The 23466-nt window shown below is 70.1% G+C and overlaps 1 protein-coding gene across 3 annotated transcripts; it reads right to left on the reverse strand.

Moving 5' to 3' along the window:
- Positions 1-601: 601 nt before the first annotated feature.
- On the reverse strand, positions 602-22590 carry RNF31 (ring finger protein 31). 3 transcript variants are annotated; one of them, XM_044985642.1, is made up of 22 exons: positions 22519-22590; positions 20403-20608; positions 19829-19975; positions 17299-17454; positions 16474-16527; positions 16286-16352; positions 15786-15969; positions 12095-12425; positions 10844-11071; positions 10142-10396; positions 9315-9497; positions 8973-9197; positions 7993-8166; positions 7493-7591; positions 7151-7240; positions 6816-6930; positions 5096-5214; positions 3883-3996; positions 3086-3143; positions 1869-1965; positions 1199-1367; positions 602-1030 (listed from the first exon to the last, which is right to left on the reverse strand). In XM_044985642.1, exons 2-22 carry the CDS (start codon positions 20598-20600, stop codon positions 977-979), a joined length of 3117 nt encoding a protein of 1038 aa, XP_044841577.1. In that variant the 5' UTR covers positions 20601-20608; positions 22519-22590; the 3' UTR covers positions 602-976. The 3 variants fall into 3 exon arrangements, 2 of the variants coding, with proteins under 2 accessions (XP_044841577.1, XP_044841578.1); XM_044985643.1 differs by lacking the exons at positions 20403-20608; positions 22519-22590 and adding an exon at positions 18822-18887 and having other exon boundaries at positions 19829-19948; XR_006573186.1 differs by lacking the exons at positions 602-1030; positions 1199-1367 and having other exon boundaries at positions 1882-1965; positions 6716-6930.
- Positions 22591-23466: the final 876 nt, after the last annotated feature.

The following is a 23466-nucleotide window of genomic DNA, read 5'->3' on the forward strand; positions in this document are numbered from 1 at the left end:
GGCACCGGCAGGGCTGGGTTGGCGGGGGGCTGCGGGTCGGGAGTGAGGGGCACCGGCAGGGTTGGGTTGGTGGGGGGCTGCGGGTCGGGAGTGAGGGGCACCGGCAGGGCTGGGCTATCAGGGGGCTGCGGGTCGGGAGTGAGGGGCACCGGCAGGGCTGGGTTGGCGGGGGGCTGCGGGTCGGGAGTGAGGGGCACCGTCAGGGCTGTGTTGGTGGGGGGCTGCGGGTCGGCAGTGAGGGGCACCGGCAGGGCTGGGGGGGGCAGGGGCTGCGGGTCGGCAGTGAGGGGCACGGCAGGATGGGGGGGGCAGGGCTGGGTTGGTGGGGGGCTGCGGGTCGGGAGTGAGGGGCACCGGTAGGGCTGTGTTGGCGGGGGGCTGCGGGTCGGGAGTGAGGGGCACCGGCAGGGCTGTGTTGGTGGGGGGCTGCGGGTCGGGAGTGAGGGGCACCAGCAGGGCTGGCGTTGCAGTGGGTGGGGGCCAGTCTAGTTTTGGGGGGCTGTTGGTGAGAGCTGGACGCTAGGCAGAGCTTGGGGGGCGCCGGCTGGGACTGCGGACAGGGCTGGTTCCAGGGGGCTGAGTCGGGGGGGCTAGTTTTGGGGGGCTGTGGGTCAGGGCACTTTTCGGGATATCTGCTGCTGCATTAAGAAGCTGAGATTCATGCTTGGATCAGCCTGTTTTATTGGGTCTCACAATGTCCTGTTCCTTGAGCCCCCAAAGCCCCTGATTCGTGTTACCTCAAGGGGCTTGAACCCCACTATTCTGAGCCCCACAGAGTCCCCTCACTCCAGTGTCAGATGAGCCCCCAGATGGGGGGTCAGGGACCCCACTGGTCCCTTATGCTGCGGATGGGGAATTGGGGTTCAGGACAGAGGGGTTCTCACACAACCCCCAAATCAGCTAAAATCCAAGCCTCCCCCCACTGCTCCCCTCCCCCCACAGCAGCATCTCGAGTCTTCCAGCCGGCCGGGGGGGGTCACTGCCGCTGCCGCAAGATCTTGGGGCCCAGGGGCACCTCGTCCATCAGCTTCTGTGGGGGGCAGAGAGGGGAGTGAGGGGGGGGCCCCGTGAGCCCCCCAAGATTCCCAGCCACCCAGCCTGTCCCCCCGACTCCTCCCTCCAGGGGATCTGCCTCCCCGCCCGATTCCCCCAGGGTCCCCCGGGAGCCCCCAAGCCCCCCGCCCCGTGGGGCTGGTACCTGCAGCAGGCGCCCGCGGTAGGTGTCCTCGGGCTCGCCGGGGGGCCGGGGGGGCAGCGCCCCCTGGTGGCGCTGGTAGACGGTCTCCAGCTCGGGCAGCGAGTAGAGCCGGGCGGGGTCCAGCGCCCGGGCGTTGATCAGGCTCACCAGATACTCCTTGTAGTGCGCCCTGGGGGGGCGGGGGGGTCAGCGTCCCCCCCAGGTCTCCCAGCGCCCCCCAGATCCCCCCGCGTCCCCCCCCCAGATCCCCCAGCGCCCCCCGCATCCGCCCCCCAGATCCCCCAGCGCCCCCCGCGTCCCCCCCAGATCCCCCAGCGCCCTGCGCGTCCCCAGGGGGTCAGCTGGCGTCTCCCAACATCCCCCAACTCATGTGCCCCCAGCGCCCCCCGCCCCACAGGTCCCCCCAACGACGCCCACCCCATGTGTCCCCCAACACCCTCCGCCCCATGCCTCCCCTCAGCACCCCCAGATCCCCCACCTACCCCTGCCCCATGTGTCCCCCAAATCCCCCAACGACCCCTGCCCCATGCATCCCCCAGCCCCCTGCATCCCTAGTCCTTCTATATCTCCCAACCCCCCCAGCCTGCCTGACCCCCCCAATCTCCTACATAACCCCTCTCCACTCCAGCCCTCCCGCCCATCCCAATGCCCCACAGCCCCCCCCACTTACTGGCAGAGGCCGGCGTAGCCGGGGGACGTCTCCTTCCCGCAGGCCTCGTCCCGCAGCCCGGCCAGCGTCTCCTTCTGCTCCATCACGCGGCAGCCACCTGGCAGGCACGGCATGATGGGTAACGCCAGCGCCCCGGCTACCCACAATCCCCTGCCCAGGGAGGGGTCAATCTCACCTGGTCACCCATAATCCCCTGCTCAGGGGCCGATCTCTGCCTGATTACCCACAATCCCCTGCTGGGGGAGGATTGCCAGGTTACCCACAATCCCCTGCCCAGGGAGGGGTCAATCTCACCTGGTCACCCATAATCCCCTGCTCAGGGGCCGATCTCTGCCTGATTACCCACAATCCCCTGCTGGGGGAGGATTGCCAGGTTACCCACAATCCCCTGCCCAGGGAGGGGTCAATCTCACCTGGTCACCCATAATCCCCTGCTCAGGGGCCGATCTCTACCTGGTTACCCACAATCCCCTGCTGGGGGAGGATTGCCAGGTTACCCACAATCCCCTGCCCAGGGAGGGGTCAATCTCACCTGGTCACCCATAATCCCCTGCTCAGGGGCCGATCTCTGCCCGGTTACCCACAATCCCTTGCCGGGGGGGGGCAATTGCCCGGTGTGACGAAGTGGGAATGTTTTCTGGGAATCCTGTGTGGGTGCCTCAGTTTCCCCTGTGCAGCTGATAAGTCGGGGGGGGTGGGGGGCAGGGGCTGTGATTGGTGCAGAGCCCCAGGGGGCGGGTGTGAGGGGCTCTGCCCGGGCTCCTGGCAGCTGAGGGCCTGGGCCCCTCCCCAGCAAGGTGCCCAGTGACGGGGCTGCAGCACAAGGGCTCAGGCGGCTCCTGGCCCGGGAAAGGGGCGAAGGCAGAGGGGGGGCTGGAGAGTGTCAGGCTGGAGCTGGCTGGGGAAATGGGGGGGCCCAGAACCGGGGTCCGGCCTCCCTGGCCCCACGGTGGAGCTGACTGGGGGGTCCGGTGTCGGTACCTACGCCGGGGTCCGGGCTGGCTGCGGCGTGGGGGGGACGGGGGGCTGGCTGCTCCGGGTCAGGCCCAGGAAGGGGGGAGCCCGGGAGCCAGGCTGCTCCGAGAGGAGAATCCCCCGAGTCCCGGCTGCTGCGTGGGGAGCAGCTCCCGAGCATCCCCCGGGGACGCCGGGACACCCCGTTACCCACAATCCCCTGCCCCGGGGTGGGGGGGCTACCCACAATCCCCTGCTCTCACCTCCAGGCGCTGGGCGGGTCCCAGTGGGGGGTTCCGTGTTGAAGACAACTCCATTATCCTGGGGGGGTCAAGAGTGAGACCCACGGTCGCCCCCCTGCTCCCCCAACCCCCAGCTTCCCCCCACAATCACCCCTGCCCCCGGCCCCCCCCCAGCCACCCCCAGCCCTGTCTCCCCAACGCCCCTCAGGGCCCATCCCCCCGCCCCCCCCGGCCCTGTCTCCCCAACACCCTTCAGGGCCCATCCCCCCGCCCCCCCGGCCCTGTCTCCCCAACACCCCTCAGGGCCCATCCCCCCGCCCCCCCGGCCCTGTCTCCCCAACGCCCCTCAGGGCCCATCCCCCCCCGCCCCTGTCTCTCCAACGCCCCTCAGGGCCCATCCCCCCAGATCCCCCCCAGCCACCCCCGGCCCCGTCTCCCCAATGCCCCTCAGGGCCCATCCCCCCGTCCTCCCCCAGCCCTGTCTCCCCAACACCCCTCAGGGCCCATCCCCCTGCCCCCCCGGCCCTGTCTCCCCAACACCCCTCAGGGCCCATCCCCCCGCTCGCCCCCGTCCTGTCTCCCCAACACCCCTCAGGGCCCATCCCCCTGGCCCCGGACTCCCCCCGCCCCCCCGGCCCTGTCTCCCCAACACCCCTCAGGGCCCATCCCCCTGGCCCCGGACTCCCCCCGCCCCCCCGGCCCTGTCTCCCCAATGCCCCTCAGGGCCCATCCCCCTGGCCCCGGACTCCCCCCGCCCCCCCGGCCCTGTCTCCCCAATGCCCCTCAGGGCCCATCCCCCTGGCCCCGGACCCCCCGACCTGCAGGAGGTGCTGCAGCCGCCCCACGTCCCAGTCGCGCAGGTAGAAGAGGCAGTCGCGGGGGTGGTGCCCGTGCAGGGACTGGCGAACCGGGCACGAGGGCACTGGGCATTTCTGGGGGGGGGAGAGGAGAGACACTGCTACACAACAGCACAACCCCCCCTCATCTCCCCACAGCCCCACACCCAACAACCAACCCAACACCACAACCCCCATCCCCAGCCAACACCCAGCAACACCCCACCCAACAATCCTACAACACAAACCCATCCCCCCACAACCCCTGACAGCCCCACACCCAACCCAACCCCCACATCTGACAACCCCGCACCACACCACAACCCCCATCCCCACCCAACACCCCCTAACAACCCTATCCCCATTCCCCACCCAATAACCTACAACACAAACCCCAACCCCTGCACAACCCCCAACAGCCCCACACCCAACAACCAAACCAATACCCACAACCGACAACCCCACACACAACCCCCATCCCCACCCAACACCCCCTAACAACCCTATCCCCATTCCCCACCCAATACCTACCAATAAACCCAATACCCCACCCAACAACCTACAACACAAACCCCAACCCCTGCACAACCCCCGACAGCCCCACACCCAACAACCAAACCAATACCCACAACCGACAACCCCACACACAACCCCCACCCCACCCAACACCCAGCAACCAACCCAACACCTGTGTCTGACAACACCACACAACACCCCATCCCCACCCAACAACCAACCCAACACCCCCACCCAACAATCCTACAACACAAACCCCACCCCCCAACCTCTGACAGCCCCACAACCAACAACCAACCGCAAACCCACACCCAACAACCCTGCACCACACCACAACCCCACCCAACACCCAGCAACCAAACCAACACCTCCACAACACCTCACCCAACCAGGGCCGCCCAGAGGATTCAGGGGGCCTGGGGTCCCGCTTCGGCAGTAATTCGGCGGTGGGGGATCCTTTCGCCCTGGAGCAGAAGGACCCCTCGCCGCCGAAGACCCGGAGCAGAAGAAGGACCCTGCTCCAGGGGCCCCAAAAGACTCTCGTGGCGGCCCCTGCGGGGCCCGAGGCAACTTGTCCCACTTGCCCCCCCCTCTGGGCGGCCCTGGTCCCACAACACCACACAACCAACCCAACACCCCCACCAACAATCCCACAACACAGCCCCCCCAGCCCCCTTACGTTCTTGGTGTAGAAGGCCCCATAGCAGCCGCTGCAGAAGTGGTGCCTGCACTGGGAGCACTGGAAGTGCATGCAGCCCCCCCGGGCCAGCGCGTACGGGAACTTGCACTTGGGGCAGGCTGGCGAGAGAGAGAGACGTGGGGGGGGTCAACGGGGGGCGGCAGGAGCTGCCCCCCAATCCAGCAGCCCCCGGGGGGGACACTGGGAGAGGGGGCCAAGGACAGGGGGGCTTAGAGCGTGTGCGGCGCGACAGGGGGGGCTCGCCGATTCCGTTCTCCTGCAGGTACACGGCCAGCCCCTGCGCCCGGTACTGGGGGGCTGAGGGGGGAACAGGGGGGCTCGCCGATTCTGTTCTCCTGCAGGTACACGGCCAGCCCCTGCGCCCGGTACTGGGGGGCTGAGGGGGGGAACAGGGGGGCTCGCCGATTCCGTTCTCCTGCAGGTACACGGCCAGCCCCTGTGCCCGGTACTGGGGGGCTGCGGGGGGGAACAGGGGGGCTCGCCGATTCCGTTCTCCTGCAGGTACACGGCCAGCCCCTGTGCCCGGTACTGGGGGGCTGCGGGGGGGAACAGGGGGGCTCGCCGATTCCGTTCTCCTGCAGGTACACGGCCAGCCCCTGCGCCCGGTACTGGGGGGCTGAGGGGGGAACAGGGGGGCTCGCCGATTCCGTTCTCCTGCAGGTACACGGCCAGCCCCTGCGCCCGGTACTGGGGGGCTGAGGGGGGAACAGGGGGGCTCGCCGATTCCGTTCTCCTGCAGGTACACGGCCAGCCCCTGCGCCCGGTACTGGGGGGCTGCGGGGGGAACAGGGGGGCTCGCCGATTCCGTTCTCCTGCAGGTACACGGCCAGCCCCTGTGCCCGGTACTGGGGGGCTGAGGGGGGAACAGGGGGGCTCGCCGATTCCGTTCTCCTGCAGGTACACGGCCAGCCCCTGTGCCCGGTACTGGGGGGCTGAGGGGGGGAACAGGGGGGCTCGCCGATTCCTTTCTCCTGCAGGTACACGGCCAGCCCCTGCGCCCGGTACTGGGGGGCTGAGGGGGGGAACAGGGGGGCTCGCCGATTCCATTCTCCTGCAGGTACACGGCCAGCCCCTGTGCCCGGTACTGGGGGGCTGAGGGGGGAACAGGGGGGCTCGCCGATTCCATTCTCCTGCAGGTACACGGCCAGCCCCTGTGCCCGGTACTGGGGGGCTGCGGGGGGGAACAGGGGGGCTCGCCGATTCCGTTCTCCTGCAGGTACACGGCCAGCCCCTGTGCCCGGTACTGGGGGGCTGAGGGGGGGAACAGGGGGGCTGCGGGGGGAACAGGGGGGCTGCGGGGGGGAACAGGGGGGCTCGCCGATTCCGTTCTCCTGCAGGTACACGGCCAGCCCCTGCGCCCGGTACTGGGGGGCTGAGGGGGGAACAGGGGGGCTGCGGGGGGGAACGGGGGGGCTCGCCGATTCCGTTCTCCTGCAGGTACACGGCCAGCCCCTGTGCCCGGTACTGGGGGGCTGAGGGGGGAACAGGGGGGCTGCGGGAGGGAACGGGGGGGGCTCGCCGATTCCGTTCTCCTGCAGGTACACGGCCAGCCCCTGTGCCCAGTACTGGGGGGCTGCAGGGGGGAACGGGGGGGCTCACCGATTCCGTTCTCCTGCAGATACACCGCCAGCCCCTGTGCCCGGTACTGGGGGGCTGAGGGGGGAACAGGGGGGCTGCGGGGGGGAACGGGGGGGCTCACCGATTCCGTTCTCCTGCAGATACACTGCCAGCCCCTGCGCCTGGTACTGGGGGTCGTTGGTTCTCTTCCACTCCTGGAACTCCTGGCACGACAGGCCCTGGTGCTGCGGCTCCCACTGGGGGGTGAGACGTGGGAGTCAGCGCAGCCTCGGCCCCCCCTGCCCCCCACACAGCCCCCCGGTCCTCCATGCCCAGCCCCCCCCCCCGCCTAGCCTGACCCCGCCAGCGCCTGTGGAACTACCCGACACTGGAGCTTCTGCCTCTTGTCGTCGTCGCCCCCCCGCCCAGCTCCTGCCCACAGCCCCCCCTCCCCTGCAGCCCCCCAGCCCCCCTCACCGCGCGCTTGCAGTGGACACAGAAGCTCTGGTTGCACTGGGGACACTGGGCGGCCGCCTGCTCCGACTCGTAGATGAACCCGAACGAGCACTGGAGGGGGAAGGGGGGGTGAGAGAGAGAGAGGAGACCCCCATGAGAGACCCCCACAGCCCCCCGAGAAACCACCACAGTCCTCCCCCCAGAGCCCCCCCAAGAGACCCCTCCCCTGTCACACACCTCCTCTCCCCCCCCCCACCAAGCCCAACCCTTGTCCATTGGCCCCGCCCCCAGTGTTCTGGCCCCGCCCTGGCACCCAGCATTCTGGTTTGGCCCCGCCCCGGCCCTGGGGCCCCGCCCACTCACGTGGGTGCACCACTGGAACTTGGGGTCCCGCATGAGCTCCCGCTCCGTCAGCTTCTTGCTGAACAGCTCGTAGGTCTCGGGGTCCAGGCACTCGCGGAGCTGGGGGAGGAAGGGGAGGGGTGAGCAGGGGCTTCTGGAGCTCCCCTGTCTTTTTGGGGTGCCCCACCCCCCAGGCTGGGTGCAGGAGGGCTCCCAGGCACGGAATGGGGTGCTCACCCCTGGGGGTGTGTGGAGATGGGGCGCAGGGTCACCCGCATACCTGGGCATGAGGGCCACAGCTGTGGAGGTTCAGGGGGCCTGGGGGTGGGAGTGGGTTTTGGGGTCTCCTGGATTTGGGGGGTTCAGGGGGTTGGGGGGCTCCGGGGAGCCGGTACCTGGATGTCCAGCGTGGAGAAGTACCCAGCAGGTCGGGTTGGAGGCTTGGAGGGCCCAGGGGATTGGGGGGACTCAGAGGGGGTACAGGGGCCCCTGGGAGGTTGGGGGCCCCCAGGGCCCCGTACCTGGATGTCCAGCGTGGAGAAGTAGCCCAGCAGCTCGGCCTCGTCGCTCAGGTCGGGCGCGTCGCAGGCCGGACACACCAGGTCCGTGATGTGTTTCTCCTTCACGGCGATGGTGAAGTGCTGGGCGAAGCACTCGGGGCAGATGGTGCATTCGCAGGACGTCAGCGACTGCATCTGAGGGGGACGCGGCTCAGACGGGGCCGGGAATTGGCCGGCTGGGGGGGCGGGGGATGCATCTGGGGATCTGTCCGGGGGGGACACGGCTCAAATGGGGCCGGGAATCTGCCCGTCGGGGGAGATGCATCGGGGGGAGGGGGGATGTGTCTGGGTGGGGAGACACACGTCTGGGCAGGTGCGTCTGGGGATCCGTCTGGGGGGGGACACGGCTCAGATGGGGCTGGGAATCGGACCGTCAGGGAAGCCGCGTCTGGGGGGGACACGGGAGGGATGTCTGGGGGGTGGCTGTATCTTGGGGGGAATCATAGGGTTGGGGGGACCCCCCAGGCTCATGAAAGGGGAGGGGAGGGGGCTGCGGCTGATTGGCAGAGGAAGGATGGGACAAGCCTGGCTGGGGGTCCCGCACAGGCACAGCTGGCAGGGGGAGGTTGTGCCTGGCTGCTGGTCGGCGGGGGGGGAAGGAGGGAGACAGGGCAGCCAGCACAGGGGGGTGTTGTGCCTGGTGGAGGTGGGGTGGGGTGTCATTTTTGGCTAGCAGGGGCGTGCAGTGCCCGGCAGGGGGGTCGTGCCCTGCCAGTGGGAGGTGGCAGTGCCTGGCGGGGGGTTGTGCCCGGCCAGCAGGGGGTGGCAGTGCCCGGCAGGGAGGGTCGTGCCCAGCCAGTGGGGGGTGGCAGTGCCCGGCTGACAGGGGTTGGCAGTGCCCGGCCGACAGGGGGTAGCAATGCCCGGCAGGGGGGTTGTGCCCGGCCAGCAGGGGGGGGCAGTGCCCGGCAGGGGGGGGCAGTGCCCGGCAGGGCGGGTACCTGGTTGCGGGGCAGCACCCAGCCGCACACGGCGCACTCCCAGTTGAGCAGGCGTTTGATGAAGTCGCGGTCGGGGGAGGCCCGCACGGCGTCCACGATGTCGGCCAAGGCCGCCCGCCTGCCCCGGTTCTCCACCGCCTCCTGCTCCCGCACCAGCGACAGCACCAGCTCCGCCCGCCCCCAGCTGGGCAGCGCCAGCGAGGCCAGCAGCCGCCGCAGCAGCGCCTGCGGGGAGAGGGAGTCAGCACCGCCCGCATCCCCCAGGGCCCCCCATGCCCCTGGTACCCCCCCTTGCTCCCACCCCCGGACGTTCCCCACATCCCCCCCGCCCCCGGCTCTGACCTGCCGGTCGGGCGCGTGGAAATCGATCTCGGGCTCGGCCGGCTCCCACATGCGCCGGTGGAAGGGCTCCAGCTGGAGGCGCTGCAGCTCCGTCAGGGCCCCCCACAGGTCGCCCCCGTTCTGGTAGAGGGCCTGCAGCACCGGCCCCCGCTCTGCGAACCCCAGCGCCGCCAGCTCCCGCACCTGCAGGGGGGAGAGATGGGACCCCCGACACGGCCCCGGGCCCCGCCCCTCCACTACAGACCCCGCCCCTCCCCACAAGCCCCGCCCCTCCACTACAGACCCCGCCCCTCCCCACAAGCCCCGCCCCTCCACTACAGACCCCTCCCCTCCCCACAAGCCCCGCCCCTCCACTACAGACCCCGCCCCTCCCCACAAGCCCCGCCCCTCCACTACAGACCCGCCCCTCCACTACAGACCCCGCCCCTCCCCACAAGCCCCGCCCCTCCACTACAGACCCCGCCCCTCCCCACAAGCCCCGCCCCTCCCCTACAGATCCGCCCCTCCCCACAAGCCACACCCCTCCCAGGACCCATCCCTCCCAATGAGCCCCTCCTGTCCCCCATAAGCTCCTTCCAGGCCTTACCCCTCCCCACAAGCCGCACCGCTCCCAGGCCCCGCCCCACAAGCCCTCCCCTTCCCCTGCCTCAGAACCCTTTACCCCTCCTCGGCCCCACCCTTCACCTCCCCAGGTCCTGCCCCTCCCCTATGAGCCCTTCCCTGCCCCACAAGCCCTGCCCCTCCCCTCCCCTCCAAGCCCCTCCCTGCCCCACAAGCTCTGCCCCTCCCCTCCCATCCAAGCCCCTCCCCCCCGGCCCTGCCCCGACCTTGCTGCGCCGAGTGCTCAGGCAGCGGCTCACGGCCTCATCCAGGTCGCCCTGGCTCTGGGTCCAGGCGGCGCGAGCCTCCTGCTGTGTGATGGCCCCCAGCTCGGCGCCGGCCCCCCGCTCCGTGGCCTGTTCCACCACCGCATCCAGCACCGCGGGCAGCTCCGAGCGCAGCCAGGGCAGGGGCAGCTCCGTCCCCGAGTACCGCAGAGCCGCCCCCACTTCCTCTGGGGGCACGCCCACCAGCTCCGCCTCCTGGGGAGAGGGCGGGGTTAGAGAGAGCTCCGCCTCCTCCTCTGGGAGAGGGCGGGGTTAGAGAGAGCCCTGCGTCCTGGGGGAGGGTGGGGTTAGAGGGAGCTCCGCCTCCTCTTCTGGGAGAGGGCGGAGTTAGAGAGAGCCCCACCTCCTCTTCCAGGAGAGGGCGGGGTTAGAGAGAGTCCCACCTCCTCTTCCGGGAGAGGGCGGGGTTAGAGAGAGCCCCACCTCCTCTTCCGGGAGAGGGCGGGGTTAGAGAGAGCCCCGCTTCCCAGGGAGAGGGCGGGGTTAGAGAGAGCCCCACCTCCTCTTCCGGGAGAGGGCGGGGTTAGAGAGAGCCCCGCTTCCCAGGGAGAGGGCGGGGTTAGGAGTTATCCTGCTGTAGGATCTACAGATGTTTTTCAAGGCTGGGGGAGGGGCCTCTGGAAAGGGGGCGGGGCCTCTCACCCGGATCATGGCCACCAGCTTCATCCCGTCCTCTCGCAGCTTCTCCTGCCGCCGACGCTCCACCTCCTCTGGTGAGAGGGGGTGGGGCTTGCCCGGACGCCGGGGTCCCTTCTCCTCCTGGGGGGGCCCCCCAAGCTGACTGGTCCTGTTGCAAACCTCACACACGCGCCCAGGCAGCTGGTTCCAGAAGGTGCAGTGTTCACACTGCCAGCCTGGGGCCCCCTTGGCCTGTGGGGAGCAAGGGGTTAACGGAGGGCGGGGGCTGCGGGTCAGGAGTGAGGGGCACCGGGGGGAGGCCGGGCCCAGCGGGGGCTGCGGGTCGGGAGTGAGGGGCACCGGGGGGGGGGGGAGGCCGGGCCCAGCAGGGGCTGCGGGTCAGGAGCGAGAGGCACCGGGCCAGGGGGAGGCCGGGGGCTGCGGGGGCTGCGGGTCAGGAGTGAGGGGCACCGGGGGGGGGCGGGAAGGCCAGGCCCAGCAGGGGCTGTGGGTCAGGAGTGAGGGGCGCCGGGGGGGGGGAGGCCGGGCCCAGCAGGGGCTGCGGGTCAGGAGCCAGGGGCGCTGCCCCCTTACCTGCGCGGGCGCCGGGGGGCCGTCCGGGGGAGGCCGGGCCCAGCGGGGGCTGCGGGTCAGGAGCGAGGGGCGCCGGGGGGGGGGAGGCCCGGGGCTGCGGGTCAGGAGCGAGGGGCGCCGGGGGAGGGGAGGCCGGGGGCTGCGGGTCAGGAGTGAGGGGCGCCGGGGGGGGGGAGGCCGGGGGCTGCGGGTCAGGAGCGAGGGGGGCCGGGGGGGGAGGCCGGGGGCTGCGGGTCAGGAGCGAGGGGGGCCCGGGGGGGGGAGCCCAGGGGCTGCGGGTCAGGCGCGAGGGGCGCCGGGGGGGGGGAGGCCGGGGGCTGCGGGTCAGGAGCGAGGGGGGCCGGGGGGGGAGGCCGGGGGCTGCGGGTCAGGAGCGAGGGGGGCCGGGGGGGGAGGCCGGGGGCTGCGGGTCAGGAGCGAGGGGGGCCGGGGGGGGGGAGGCCAGGGGCTGCGGGGCCGGAGCGAGGGGGGCCGGGGGGGGGGAGGCCAGGGGCTGCGGGTCAGGAGTGAGGGGCGCCGGGGGGGGGGAGGCCGGGGGCTGCGGGTCAGGAGTGAGGGGCGCCGGGGGGGGGGGAGGCCGGGGGCTGCGGGGGCTGTGGGTCAGGAGCGAGGGGGGCCGGGGGGGGGAGGCCGGGCCCAGCAGGGGCTGGGGGTCAGGAGCCAGGGGCGCCGCCCCCTTACCTGCGCGGGCGCCGGGGGGCCGTGCGGGGGAGGCTGGGGCTCGGGGGCGCCGGGCCGGCCGGCCAGCCGGGGGCGCTCGCACACGGCGCACAGCACGGTGGGGCCGGCGTTGAGGAAGGTGCACGTCTGGCAGGCCCAGGCCCCCCGGAGGGGGTCCCCGTCGGGCGGAGGGTTGGGGGGCGTGGGGCAGCCCCGGGGCCGGTCGCACCCCACGCACAGCACGGCCCGCGCCTCGTTGGGGGCGTGGCAGGCGGCACAGCGCCAGGGCAGGCGCGGCTTGGGGGGCAGGGCCGGGCGGGCGGCCGGGGGCTCCGACGGGACCATGGACAGGCTGGGGGAGAGAGAACGGGGGGAGAGATGGGCGGGACCCCAAATCCCCACTGACCTCCCCACGCCCCCACCCTGCACCCCAGATCCCCACTGACCTCCCCACGCCCCCACCCTGCACCCCAGATCCCCACAGCCCCCCATTCCTGCACCCCAATCCTCACAGCCCCCCACACCCCCACCCTGCACCCCAGATCCCCACTGACCTCCCCACGCCCCCACCCTGCACCCCAGATCCCCACTGACCTCCCCACGCCCCCACCCTGCACCCCAGATCCCCACAGCCCCCCATTCCTGCACCCCAATCCTCTCAGACCCCCAGTGCCCCACCCTGCATCCCTAATCCCCACTGACCTCCCCACGCCCCCACCCTGCACCCCAGATCCCCACTGACCTCCCCACGCCCCCACCCTGCACCCCAGATCCCCACAGCCCCCCATTCCTGCACCCCAATCCTCACAGCCCCCCACACCCTCACCCTGCACCCCCTAATCCCCACTGACCTCCCCACGCCCCCACCCTGCACCCGATCCCCACTGACCTCCCCACGCCCCCACCCTGCACCCCAGATCCCCACAGCCCCCCATTCCTGCACCCCAATCCTCACAGCCCCCCACACCCCCACCCTGCACCCCAGATCCCCACAGCCCCCCATTCCTGCACCCCCATCCACCCAGCCCCGCCACCCCCACCCTGCACATCCTAATCCCCACTGACCTCCCCACGCCCCCACCCTGCACCCCAGATCCCCACAGCCCCCCCGTTCCTGCACCCCAATCCTCACAGCCCCCCACACCCCCACCCTGCACCCCAGATCCCCACAGCCCCCCATTCCTGCACCCCAATCCTCACAGCCCCCACAGCCCCACCCTGCACCCCAGATCCCCACTGACCTCCCCACGCCCCCACCCTGCACCCCAGATCCCCACAGCCCCCCCGTTCCTGCACCCCAATCCTCACAGCCCCCCACCCCGCACCCCCTAATCCCCAGTCCACCCCACACCTCCACCCTTCAGCCCCAGAGCCCCCATCCTGCACCCCTAATCCCTCCACCCCACTGCCCGCACCCTGTACCCCCAGAGTCCCCATCCTGCCCCCAGATCCTCACAGCCCCCCCCAAGCCCCATCCTGCCCCCAGATCCTCACAGCCCCCCACTGCCCCTATTCTGCCCCCAAATCCCCACTTCTACCCCCACCCTGCACCCCCAGAGCCCCATCCGGCCCCCAAATCCCCACAGGCCCCCAAGCCCCATCCTGCACCCCCAAATCCACACTTCTACCCCCACCCTGCACCCCCATCCGGCCCCCCATATTCCCACAGAACCCCACACCCCAATACATCCCCTGCACCCCCAAATTCCCTCAGGCCCCTACATCCCCTGTGACCCCCCCGCCCCCCGCCCCCTTGTGAGCCCCCCTCCCCTCCCCTCCCCCACCTCTGCTCCCCCCTGGCCCGGCCCAAACAGGGACCCATAATGCTCTGGGGCAACTGTCGCCCTCTCCTGGCAACCGAATGGAACGTCCCGGAATCCTCAGGCGTTTTAAAGGGCCAGGAGCCCTGGAAATGGGATTGGGGGGTTGGGGGTCACAACAGTCTGGGGGTCCCCAAACCTGGGGTGGGGGACCAGGCAGGGGCTTTCCAAAACCTGGGGCACGGGCAATTGGGGTCAGGCAGGGGGTCCCCAATACATAGAGGTGGGGGTATTAGGCAGGGGGACCCCAACACCTGGGGAAGGGGTGATTGGGGCCAGATGGGGGTCCCCAATACCTAGAGGTGGGGGGTTAGGCAGGGGGTTCCCAACACCTGGGGAACGGGGGATTGGGGTCAGGCAGGGGGTCCCCAACACCTGGGGGAAGGGGGGATTGGGGTCAGGCAGGGGGTCCCCAACACCTGGGGGAAGGGGGGATTGGGGTCAGGCAGGGGGTCTCCAACACCTGGGGGAAGGGGGGATTGGGGTCAGGCAGGGGGTCCCCAATACCTAGAGGTGGGGGGTTAGGCAGGGGGTCCCCAACACCTGGGGAAGGTGATTGGGGCGAGATGGGGGTCCCCAATACCTAGAGGTGGGGGGTTAGGCAGGGGGTCCCCAACACCTGGGGAACGGGGTCAGGCAGGGGGTCCCCCAAACCAGGGGCCCTGTTGTCCGAATGGAGCCGTACTCCGCGAGCAAGTGGGTTCCCCTCACTGACTTGCCGTGTTGGGGTGCGGGCAGCTGGGTGGTGCCCCCGAGAGCCAGGTCCCCTCTGTGCCGCACTTGTCGGCTCCCCTAAATTTGGGCTTTTAATTAAAAAAAGCCCAGCCCAGAAAACTGGTGCCCGGGTTCGAGCCTGGGGGGGGGGCGTTGGGGGCATTTTCTTCGTTTTAGTCATTAATATTAAAGCCTGGGGTTTAAATGTACATTTGTCATTTTTATTTTCAACTGAATCTTTTCTGGTATTGAATTTTGAACCAAATTCATTCACTTGGCATTTTATTTGCCAGTAAATTTGTGTTTCGTTTTTTATTTCACCCGCTGTTGTTTTTTTCACGGTCAGTCACGTATTTGATACTCGTCTCTCTTCACAAGAGAGAAAAGAAGGAAAATCAGCGAACGTGTTGTAAATGGAAAACTTCCCTGCGCTTAACTGTTGGGATCTCTTCTGCATCGGACGCACGTCGCTTTATGGCAAAGCTCTTATGAAACAGTCGTCAAAAGTTGACAGCTTTTATTTTGATTTTACATTTAATTTTTAATTTCACTTGATTTCTTTTTGAATTGTCATTCACCTGATCCTGTGGGGGTTTGTTACTAAACAAAGAAGAAAACGCATCAAAAGCGTCTGAAATGTCCTGGTTTAGGTCCAGCTTTCACTGAAATAACATTTGGGGGCATTTTCCTTAGTATTACGGCAAAGACGTGATTTTTATTTTTAGTTTCCATCTATTTTTTTTTTTAATTTCTTCGGATTTCGGTTTAACTGTAATTTGTTTATTTTGCAGGCTGGGTGTTCAAGAGAAAAGAAATCGTATTTGAAATGTAAAGTTTATTTGAATCACCGTTTCGGCTCAGGAATCACCAGAATTACGCCAGTTCAGTAGGAAACTTTTTTTTTTTTTTACATTTATTTTTATTTCAAATGTGATTTTCAGTGTTTCAATTCATTTGTAATCATAATTAATGTATTGCCTGGGGTAGAATAGGGTTCAGGAGGTACCCAAGTCCTGGAGGGGATCAGGAGGTCCCCATTATCGGGGGCTAAGGGGGTCACAGAGGGGGCCCATTCTATGGGGGCAGAACAGGATTCAGGGGGTCCTTGTATCCTGGGGAGCTCAGGGTGGGGGTCTCCAATACCTGGGGGCGGGGTGGCTCAGGGGGATCCCCCTTACCTCTGTGCAGGGACCCCAGCCCCCGAGCCCGTCTCCCCCACGGACAGGCGCTGGTGCTGGGCCCGGGCCGGGTGCTTGTGGAAGAGACGGTCGCATTCGGGGCAGAGACTCTGGTTGCATTCGGGGCAGCGCAGGGACGCTGGCTCCAGCCCACACAGCAGGCAGGTGGCCGGCGGGGGCGGCCCTGGGGGGTGGGAGAGAGGGATCACCCCACAGCCTGGCCCCCCATGTCCTCCAGCCAGTGCTCCCCCACTCCCAGTCCCCACCGCCCTGCCCCACAGCCGGAACCCCCTCAGTGCCCCACAGCGCCCCCACTCCCCAGCCCCACGGCTCCCCCCGCGCTCTCCCCACAGCGTCCCCCAGCCGGTGCTCCTCTGCTCCTCATCCTCACCGCCCTGCCTCACAGCACCCCCACTCCCCAGCCCCACGGCTCCCCCCGCGCTCTCCCCACAGCCAGAGCTCCCTGTGCCCCACTCCCCATGGTGCCCCATGGCACCTACCCATCTGGGGCAGGGCTCCGGGGGGCACCGTGTCGTGGACGGACACCGAGTCCGGGATGAGGGTCACCTGGAAGAGATGAAGGGGTGACAGGCCCAGCCGAACCCCTCGATCCACCCGACCCCCCAGCCCTGCCCCTGCCCCCCACCCCGCAGCCTCCCCCAGACCCCTCCCACTTGCCCCTCCTCACCTCCTGCCCCCCCTGCAGCATTCTCTGCAGGGTATCGGGGTTCGGGTGATTGTTCTGAAATGGAAAAGACACAATGAGACTCAGCCCCTGCCCTGCTCCCAGCCCCACAGCGCCCCCTGCTCAGCCCCCCACCTTGGCCCCCCACTCTCTGCCCCACAGCGCCCCCTGTTCAGCCCCCCGCCTTGCCCCCCCACCCCACTCTCTGCCCCACAGCGCCCCTGCTCAGCCCCCCGCCTTGCCCCCCCACCCCACTCTCTGCCCCACAGCGCCCCCTGCTCAGCCCCCCGCCTTGCCCCCCACCCCACTCTCTGCCCCACAGCGCCCCCTGCTCAGCCCCCACCCTGCTCCCTGCCCCACAGCACCTCTTGCTCAGCCCCCACCCCACTCTTTGCCCCACAGCGCCCCCGATCAGCCCCCCACCTTGCCCCCCCACTTCCTGCCCCACAGCGCCCCCTGCTCAGCCCCCACCCCGCTCCCTGCCCCACAGCGCCCCCTGCTCAGCCCCCACCCCGCTCCCTGCCCCACAGTGCCCCCTGCTCAGCCCCCACCCCGCTCCCTGCCCCACAGTGCCCCCTGCTCAGCCCTCACCCCACTCTTTGCCCCACAGCGCCCCCGATCAGCCCCCCACCTTGCTCCCCCACTCTCTGCCCCACAGCGCCCCCTTCTCAGCCCTCACCCCGCTCCCTGCCCCACAGCGCCCCCTGCTCAGCCCCCACCCCGCTCCCTGCCCCACAGCGCCCCCTGCTCAGCCCCCACCCCGCTCCCTGCCCCACAGCGTCCCCTGCTCAGCCCCCACCCCGCTCCCTGCCCCACGGCGCCCCCTACCGAGAGCAGCAGGTTGAGCTCGGCCCGCAGCAGGACCACGTCCACGGTGACGGAGGCCACGCGCCGGGCGTCCGGCTCCTCCAGCCCCTCAGCGAAGCTCAGCCCGTCCGGCTGCTGCTCCGTGTAGCCGTAGAGCCGGAGCACGTCCCGCCCGCCCTGCGGGGAGCCGCGTTAGCACCGGGGCTGGGCTGTAACTAGGGTGTCGGTAACTGGGGGGCCGGGAGATTGGGGGCAGGGGTGTGGGTAACTGGGGGGCCGGGAGATTGGGGGGCAGGGGTGTGGGTAACTGGGGGGCCAGGAGATTGGGGGGCAGGGGTGTCGGTAACTGGGGGGCCGGGAGATTGGGGGGCAGGGGTGTCGGTAACTGGGGGGCCGGGAGATTGGGGGGCAGGGGTGTGTGGGTAACCGGGGGGCCGGGAGATTGAGGGGCTGAGGTGTTGGTAACTGGGGGGCCAGGAGATTGGGGGGCAGGGGTGTGGGTAACTGGGGGGCCGGGAGATTGGGGGGCTGAGGTGTCGGTAACTGGGGGGCCGGGAGATTGTGGGGCAGGGGTGTCGGTAACTGGGGGGCCGGGAGATTGGGGGGCAGGGGTGTCGGTAACTGGGGGGCCGGGAGATTGGGGGGCAGGGGTGTCGGTAACTGGGGGGTTGGGAGATTGGGGGGCAGGGGTGTCGGTAACTGGGGGGCCGGGAGATTGGGGGGCAGAGGTGTGGGTAACTGGGGGGCTGGGAGATTGCGGGGCAGGAGTGTCGGTAACTGGGGGGCTGAGAGATTGGGGGGCAGGAGTGTCGGTAACTGGGGGGCTGGGAGATTTGTGGGGGGATGGGAGTGTCGGTACCCGCTCCCGCCTGCCGCCCCGCCCGCCTGCTCCCCGCCCGCCGCCCCGCTCCCGCCCTCCCACACCCGCCCGGTGCCACCCGCCCGGTGCCCCCCACTCTCGCCCTCCCGCTCCCCGCCCGGTGCCCCCCACTCCCGCCACCCGCCCCGCCCGCCTGCTCCCTGCCCGGTGCCCCCCTGCGTCCAGGGCACCCTGTGTTCACCCCTGAGCCGCGAGGGAGGGGGACAGCAGGGGAGCGGCCGGGGCCGGCTCGGAGCTGGGGGGCCGGGCAGGACAGTCCCATGGGCCGGATGTGGCCCGCGGCCCATAGTTTGCCCACCTCTGAACTAGGGTGTCGGTACCTGGGGGGCTGGGAGATTAGGGGGGTGGGAGTGTCAGTAACTGGGGGGCTGAGGTGTCGGTACCTGGGGGGCTGGGAGATTTGGGGGCTGAGGTGTCGGTAACTGGGGGCTGGGAGATTTGGGGGGATGGGGGTGTCGGTACCTGGGGGGCTGGGAGATTTGGGGGCTGAGGTGTCGGTAACTGGGGGCTGGGAGATTTGGGGGGATGGGGGTGTCGGTACCTGGCGGGCTGGGAGATTTGGGGCTGCTGTCCGTGCGGAAGACGGGGTTGTTGGACATTGGGGTACAGGGAGTGAGTGGGGTTCAGGACTTGGGGGATCAGAACGCGTATTTGGGGGTCTCACCTGGCTTCATCCATGCTGAAAGAGCCAAGTTTGTTGGGTGTTGCGGTTCGGGGAGGCCGGGCGATCCTGGGGGGTTCAGTGTAGCTGGGTGATCTGGGGGCAGGGAGTCCACGCGTTGGGGGGTTCGGGGGGTTCAGGGGCTGGGCGATCCGGGCCCTGGGGTTCGGGGCTGGGGGGGTTTGGGGCACTGGGGGGGGTTGGGGAGGCCGGGGGGGGGTTTCGGGGGCTGGGGGGGTTCGGGGCACTGGGAGGGGGGGGAGTCTGGGGGGGGTTCGGGGCACTGGGGGTTGCGGGGGCGGGGGGGTTCGGGGCAATGGGAGTGGGTGTGTCAGGGGGGGGTTCGGGGCACTGGGGGTTTCAGGGGCTGGGGGGGTTCGGGGGACTGGGAGGGGAGGGGGAGGCCGGGGGGGGGGTTTGAGGCAGGGGGAGGAGAGGGGTAGTCCGGGGGGGTTCGGGGCACTGGGGGGTTCGGAGGCTGGGGGGGTGCGGGGCACTGGGCGGGTCGGGGGAGGGCGTGGGGGGGTTCGGGGCACTGGGGTTTTAGGGGGCTGGGGGGGTTTGGGGCACTGGGGGGGGTGGGGGAGGCCGGGGGGGGTTCGGGGCACTGGGGGTTTCGGGGGCTGGGGGGGTTCGGGGCACGGGGAGGGGAGGAGGAGGCCGAGGGGGGGTTCGGGGCACTGGGAGGGGTGGGGAAGGCCGGGGGGGGGTTGGGGGCTGGGGGGTGTGGGGCACTGGGGGGGTCGGGGGCGGGGGGGGGTCGGGGCACTGGGAGGGGAGGGGAGGGGGAGGCCGAGGGGGGGGGTTCGGGGGCTGGGGGGTTCGGGGCACTGGGAGGGGTGTGGAAGGCCGAGGGGGGGGGTTCGGGGCACTGGGAGGGGAGGGGGAGGCCGAGGGGGGGGGTTCGGGGCACTGGGAGGGGGGGGAAGGCCGAGGGGGGGGGTTCGGGGCACTGGGAGGGGAGGGAGAGGCCAAGGGGGGGTTCGGGGGCCGGGGGCCCGGGGGCCCACCTGGATGGCGTCGACGGTGCTGCGGAAGACGGGGTTGTTGAACTTGACCCCGCGCCAGTAGCGGGGTTTCAGGGGGTTCAGCAGGTTGCGCCCGTATTTCTCCAGGATGTTGAGGGCCGTGGAGACGGTTCGCAGGCAGGCCGGGGACTGGGGGGCAACGGGGGACATGAGGAGCAGCCCCGAGCGGAGACCCGGGCCCCCCTTTTCCCCCAACTCCCCTCCTGCCAGGAGCCCCCCATTCTGCCCCTCGCTCCCACCCAGAGCCCCCCAATCCCTCCCCCACCCCCACTCTGCCCCCTCCCAGTCCCCCTCTTCCAACCCCAACCCTCCCCGCCCCACTGCTGCTGACCCCCTTCAGTGCCCCCTCCCCTCCCCAGCCCCGCCCTCCAACTCCCCCCACCTGCCATCTGCCCCCAGCTTCCCCCCCCGGCCATCTTCCCCCTCCCCCCTCCAGCCCCCCACACCTGCCCCCAGCTCCCCCCATCTGCCCCCAATGGCTCCTCCCCTCCCCAGCCCTACTACTAACTCCCTCGCCCCCTCAGCCCCCCAGCCCTGCCCCCCAGCCCAGCACTACCTGCCCCTGCATGTTGGCACAGAGGATGCCTTGGGCGTCAATCTCCCGGTACTTGATGTGGGGGGGCAGGGGGGCCTCGACCAGCCGCTGGACAGTCTCGGGGTGCAGATCCACCGGGCTCCGGGCCAGCGCCTGCACCAACTCCTCCCGCAGCTGCAGGAACTGGGGTTCCCCGAGGGGGGGGACCGCCTGCGCCATGACCCGGCCTGGGGGAGAGCGAAGGGTTAACCTGCTGCCCCCGAACCCCGATTCCTGCAACCAGTCCCCTCGGCCCGCCGTATCCCCAGCCCGCCCCCCTGTACCCCAATATCCCCAGCCAGCCCCCATACCCGCTTCCTCAGCCAGCTCTCACCCATACCCAGATATTCCCCACCCGTACCCTGATCCCTGCAACCAACCCCCTGTACTGCGATATCCCCAGCTGGCCCCCGTACCCCAATATCCCCAGCTGGCCCCCGTACCCCGATCCCTGCAACCAACCCCCTGTACCCCGATATCCCCAGCTGGCCCCCGAACCCCGATATCCCCAGCTGGCCCCCATACCCCGATCCCTGCAACCAACCCCCCGTACCCTGATATCCCCAGCTGGCCCCCGTACCCCGATATCCCCAGCTGGCCCCCGTACCCCGATCCCTGGAACCAACCCCCTGTACCCCGATATCCCCAGCTGGCCCCCGTACCCCGATATCCCCAGCTGGCCCCCGTACCCCGATCCCTGCAACCAACCCCCCGTACCCCGATCCCTGCAACCAACCCCCTGTACCCCAATATCCCCAGCCAGCCCCCATACCCGCTTCCTCAGCCAGCTCTCACCCATACCCAGATATTCCCCACCCGTACCCCGATCCCTGCAAGCAACTCCCGTACCCCGATATCCCCAGCTGGCCCCTGTACCCCGATCCCTGCAACCAACCCCCTGTACCCCGATCCCTGCAACCAACCCCCTGTACCCCGATATCTCCAGCTGCCCCCGTACCCCTATCCCTGCAAGCAACTCCCGTACCCCGATATCCCCAGCTGGCCCCCGTACCCCGATCCCTGCAACCAACCCCCTGTACCCCGATATCCCCAGCTGGCCCCCGTACCCCGATCCCTGCAACCAACCCCCCGTACCCCGATATCCCCAGCTGGCCCCCGTACCCCGATCCCTGCAACCAACCCCCTGTACCCCGATATCCCCAGCTGCCCCCGTACCCCGATCCCTGCAACCAACCCCCCACCCGTAATTCAATATCCCAGCCATCCCCCCACTGTACCCTGATATCCTGAGCCAGCTCCCACCCGTATCCCAATACCCCCCTGCCAGCCCCCCACTATACCCTGGTACCCCGAGCCAGCCTCCCATACTCCAATTCCATTGGCCAACCCCCCCATACCCCAAGCTCCCCTGGCCAGACCCCGCCTCATACCCTGATCCCCCACCCCGCGCCCACAGCCCTGTACCCCAATCCCCCATTGCCCCAGGGGCGGGGGGACCTGGTGCTGGGGGGGCCGAGCGGGCCCTGGAGTTGCAGGGGGCGGGGGGTGCAGGGTGGGCCCCGGGGCGAGCCGGGGGGTGCAGGGGGCAGGCGGCTGCAGGGTGAGCCGGGGGTGGGTTGGGGGGGTGGAGAGGGGGCCGGGAAAAGGTCCGGGGGGAGCAGAGGGGTCGGCGGGGGGGGGCCTGGGATGGAGGGGGGGGGGGGGCGGGGGGGCCCTGGGGTGGGCCGGGGATGCAGGGACAGGTGAGCGGGTCCCTAGTGCGAGCCGGGGGGAGCAGAGGGGTTGGCGGGGTGGGGCTGGGATGGATCGGGGGGAGCAGAGGGGTCGGCGGGGTGGGGCTGGGATGGATCGGGGGGAGCAGAGGGGTCGGCGGGGTGGGGCTGGGATGGATCGGGGGTGCAGGGTAGAGGCGGGGGGCCCTGGGATGGATCGGGGGGGCGGGGGGGCCCTGGGGTGGGCCGGGGATGCAGGGACAGGTGAGCGGGTCCCTAGGGCGAGCCGGGGGGAGCAGAGGGGTCGGCGGGGGGGGGCCTGGGATGGATCGGGGGAGCAGGGGGGCCCTGGGATGGGCCGGGGGGTGCAGGGGTCCGGCGGCGGGTCCGGGGGGGGTGCAGGGGGGCCGGCGGGGGGGCCTCACCCTGCAGCGGGCGAGGCGGGGCCCGGCCGAGAACTCGCGGAAGGAGCGCGCTGGGGGCGGAAGAGAAAGAGAAACAGCTGGTGGGGGGGCGGCAGGGGGGCCCGCGGGCCGGTGGGGGGGCGGCAGGGGGGCAGGTCTTGCAGGGCTGGGAAAGGGGGGCAGTGGAGCCCAAGGCTGGCAGGGGGCCCAGGGCGCGGGGGCAGTGGGGGGCCCAGGGCCGGAAGGCTGGCGGGGGGCAGGGCTGGGAGTGGGGGGCAGTGAGGGTCTCGGGGGGACCCCAAGGCCGGCGGAAGGGGTCAGTGGGGGTAGCAGGGGGACTCCAAGGCTGGCTGTGGGGACTCCCGGGGCTGGCATGGGGGGCAGGCCTGTGAGTGGGGGGCAGGGCTGGCAGTGGGGGGCAGGGGGTGTCAAGGGGACCCCAAGGCAGGCGGGGGCCAGCAGGGGGGCAGGGAGTGGGGGTAGGGGCAGGGGGTGTCAAGGGGACCCCAAGGCAGGCGGGGGCCGGCAGGGGAGGGTAGGGAGGCGGGGGCCGGCAGGGGAGGGTAGGGAGGCAGGGCCGGCAGTGGGGGGCAGGGGGACCCCAAGGCAGGCGGGGGCCAGCAGGGGGGCAGGGAGTGGGGATAGGGGCAGGGGGGTGTCAAGGGGACCCCAAGGCAGGCGGGGGCCGGCAGGGGGGCAGGGAGTGGGGGTAGGGGCAGGGGGTGTCAAGGGGACCCCAAGGCAGGCGGGGGCCAGCAGGGGGGCAGGGAGTGGGGATAGGGGCAGGGGGGTGTCAAGGGGACCCCAAGGCAGGCGGGGGCCAGCAGGGGGGCAGGGAGTGGGGGTAGGGGCAGGGGGTGTCAAGGGGACCCCAAGGCAGGCGGGGGCCAGCAGGGGGGCAGGGAGTGGGGGTCGGGGCAGGGGGGTGTCAAGGGGACCCCAAGGCAGGCGGGGGCCAGCAGGGGGGCA

Source organism: Mauremys mutica, chromosome 13 (assembly GCF_020497125.1).
Source record: "Mauremys mutica isolate MM-2020 ecotype Southern chromosome 13, ASM2049712v1, whole genome shotgun sequence".
NCBI lineage: Eukaryota > Metazoa > Chordata > Testudines > Geoemydidae > Mauremys > Mauremys mutica.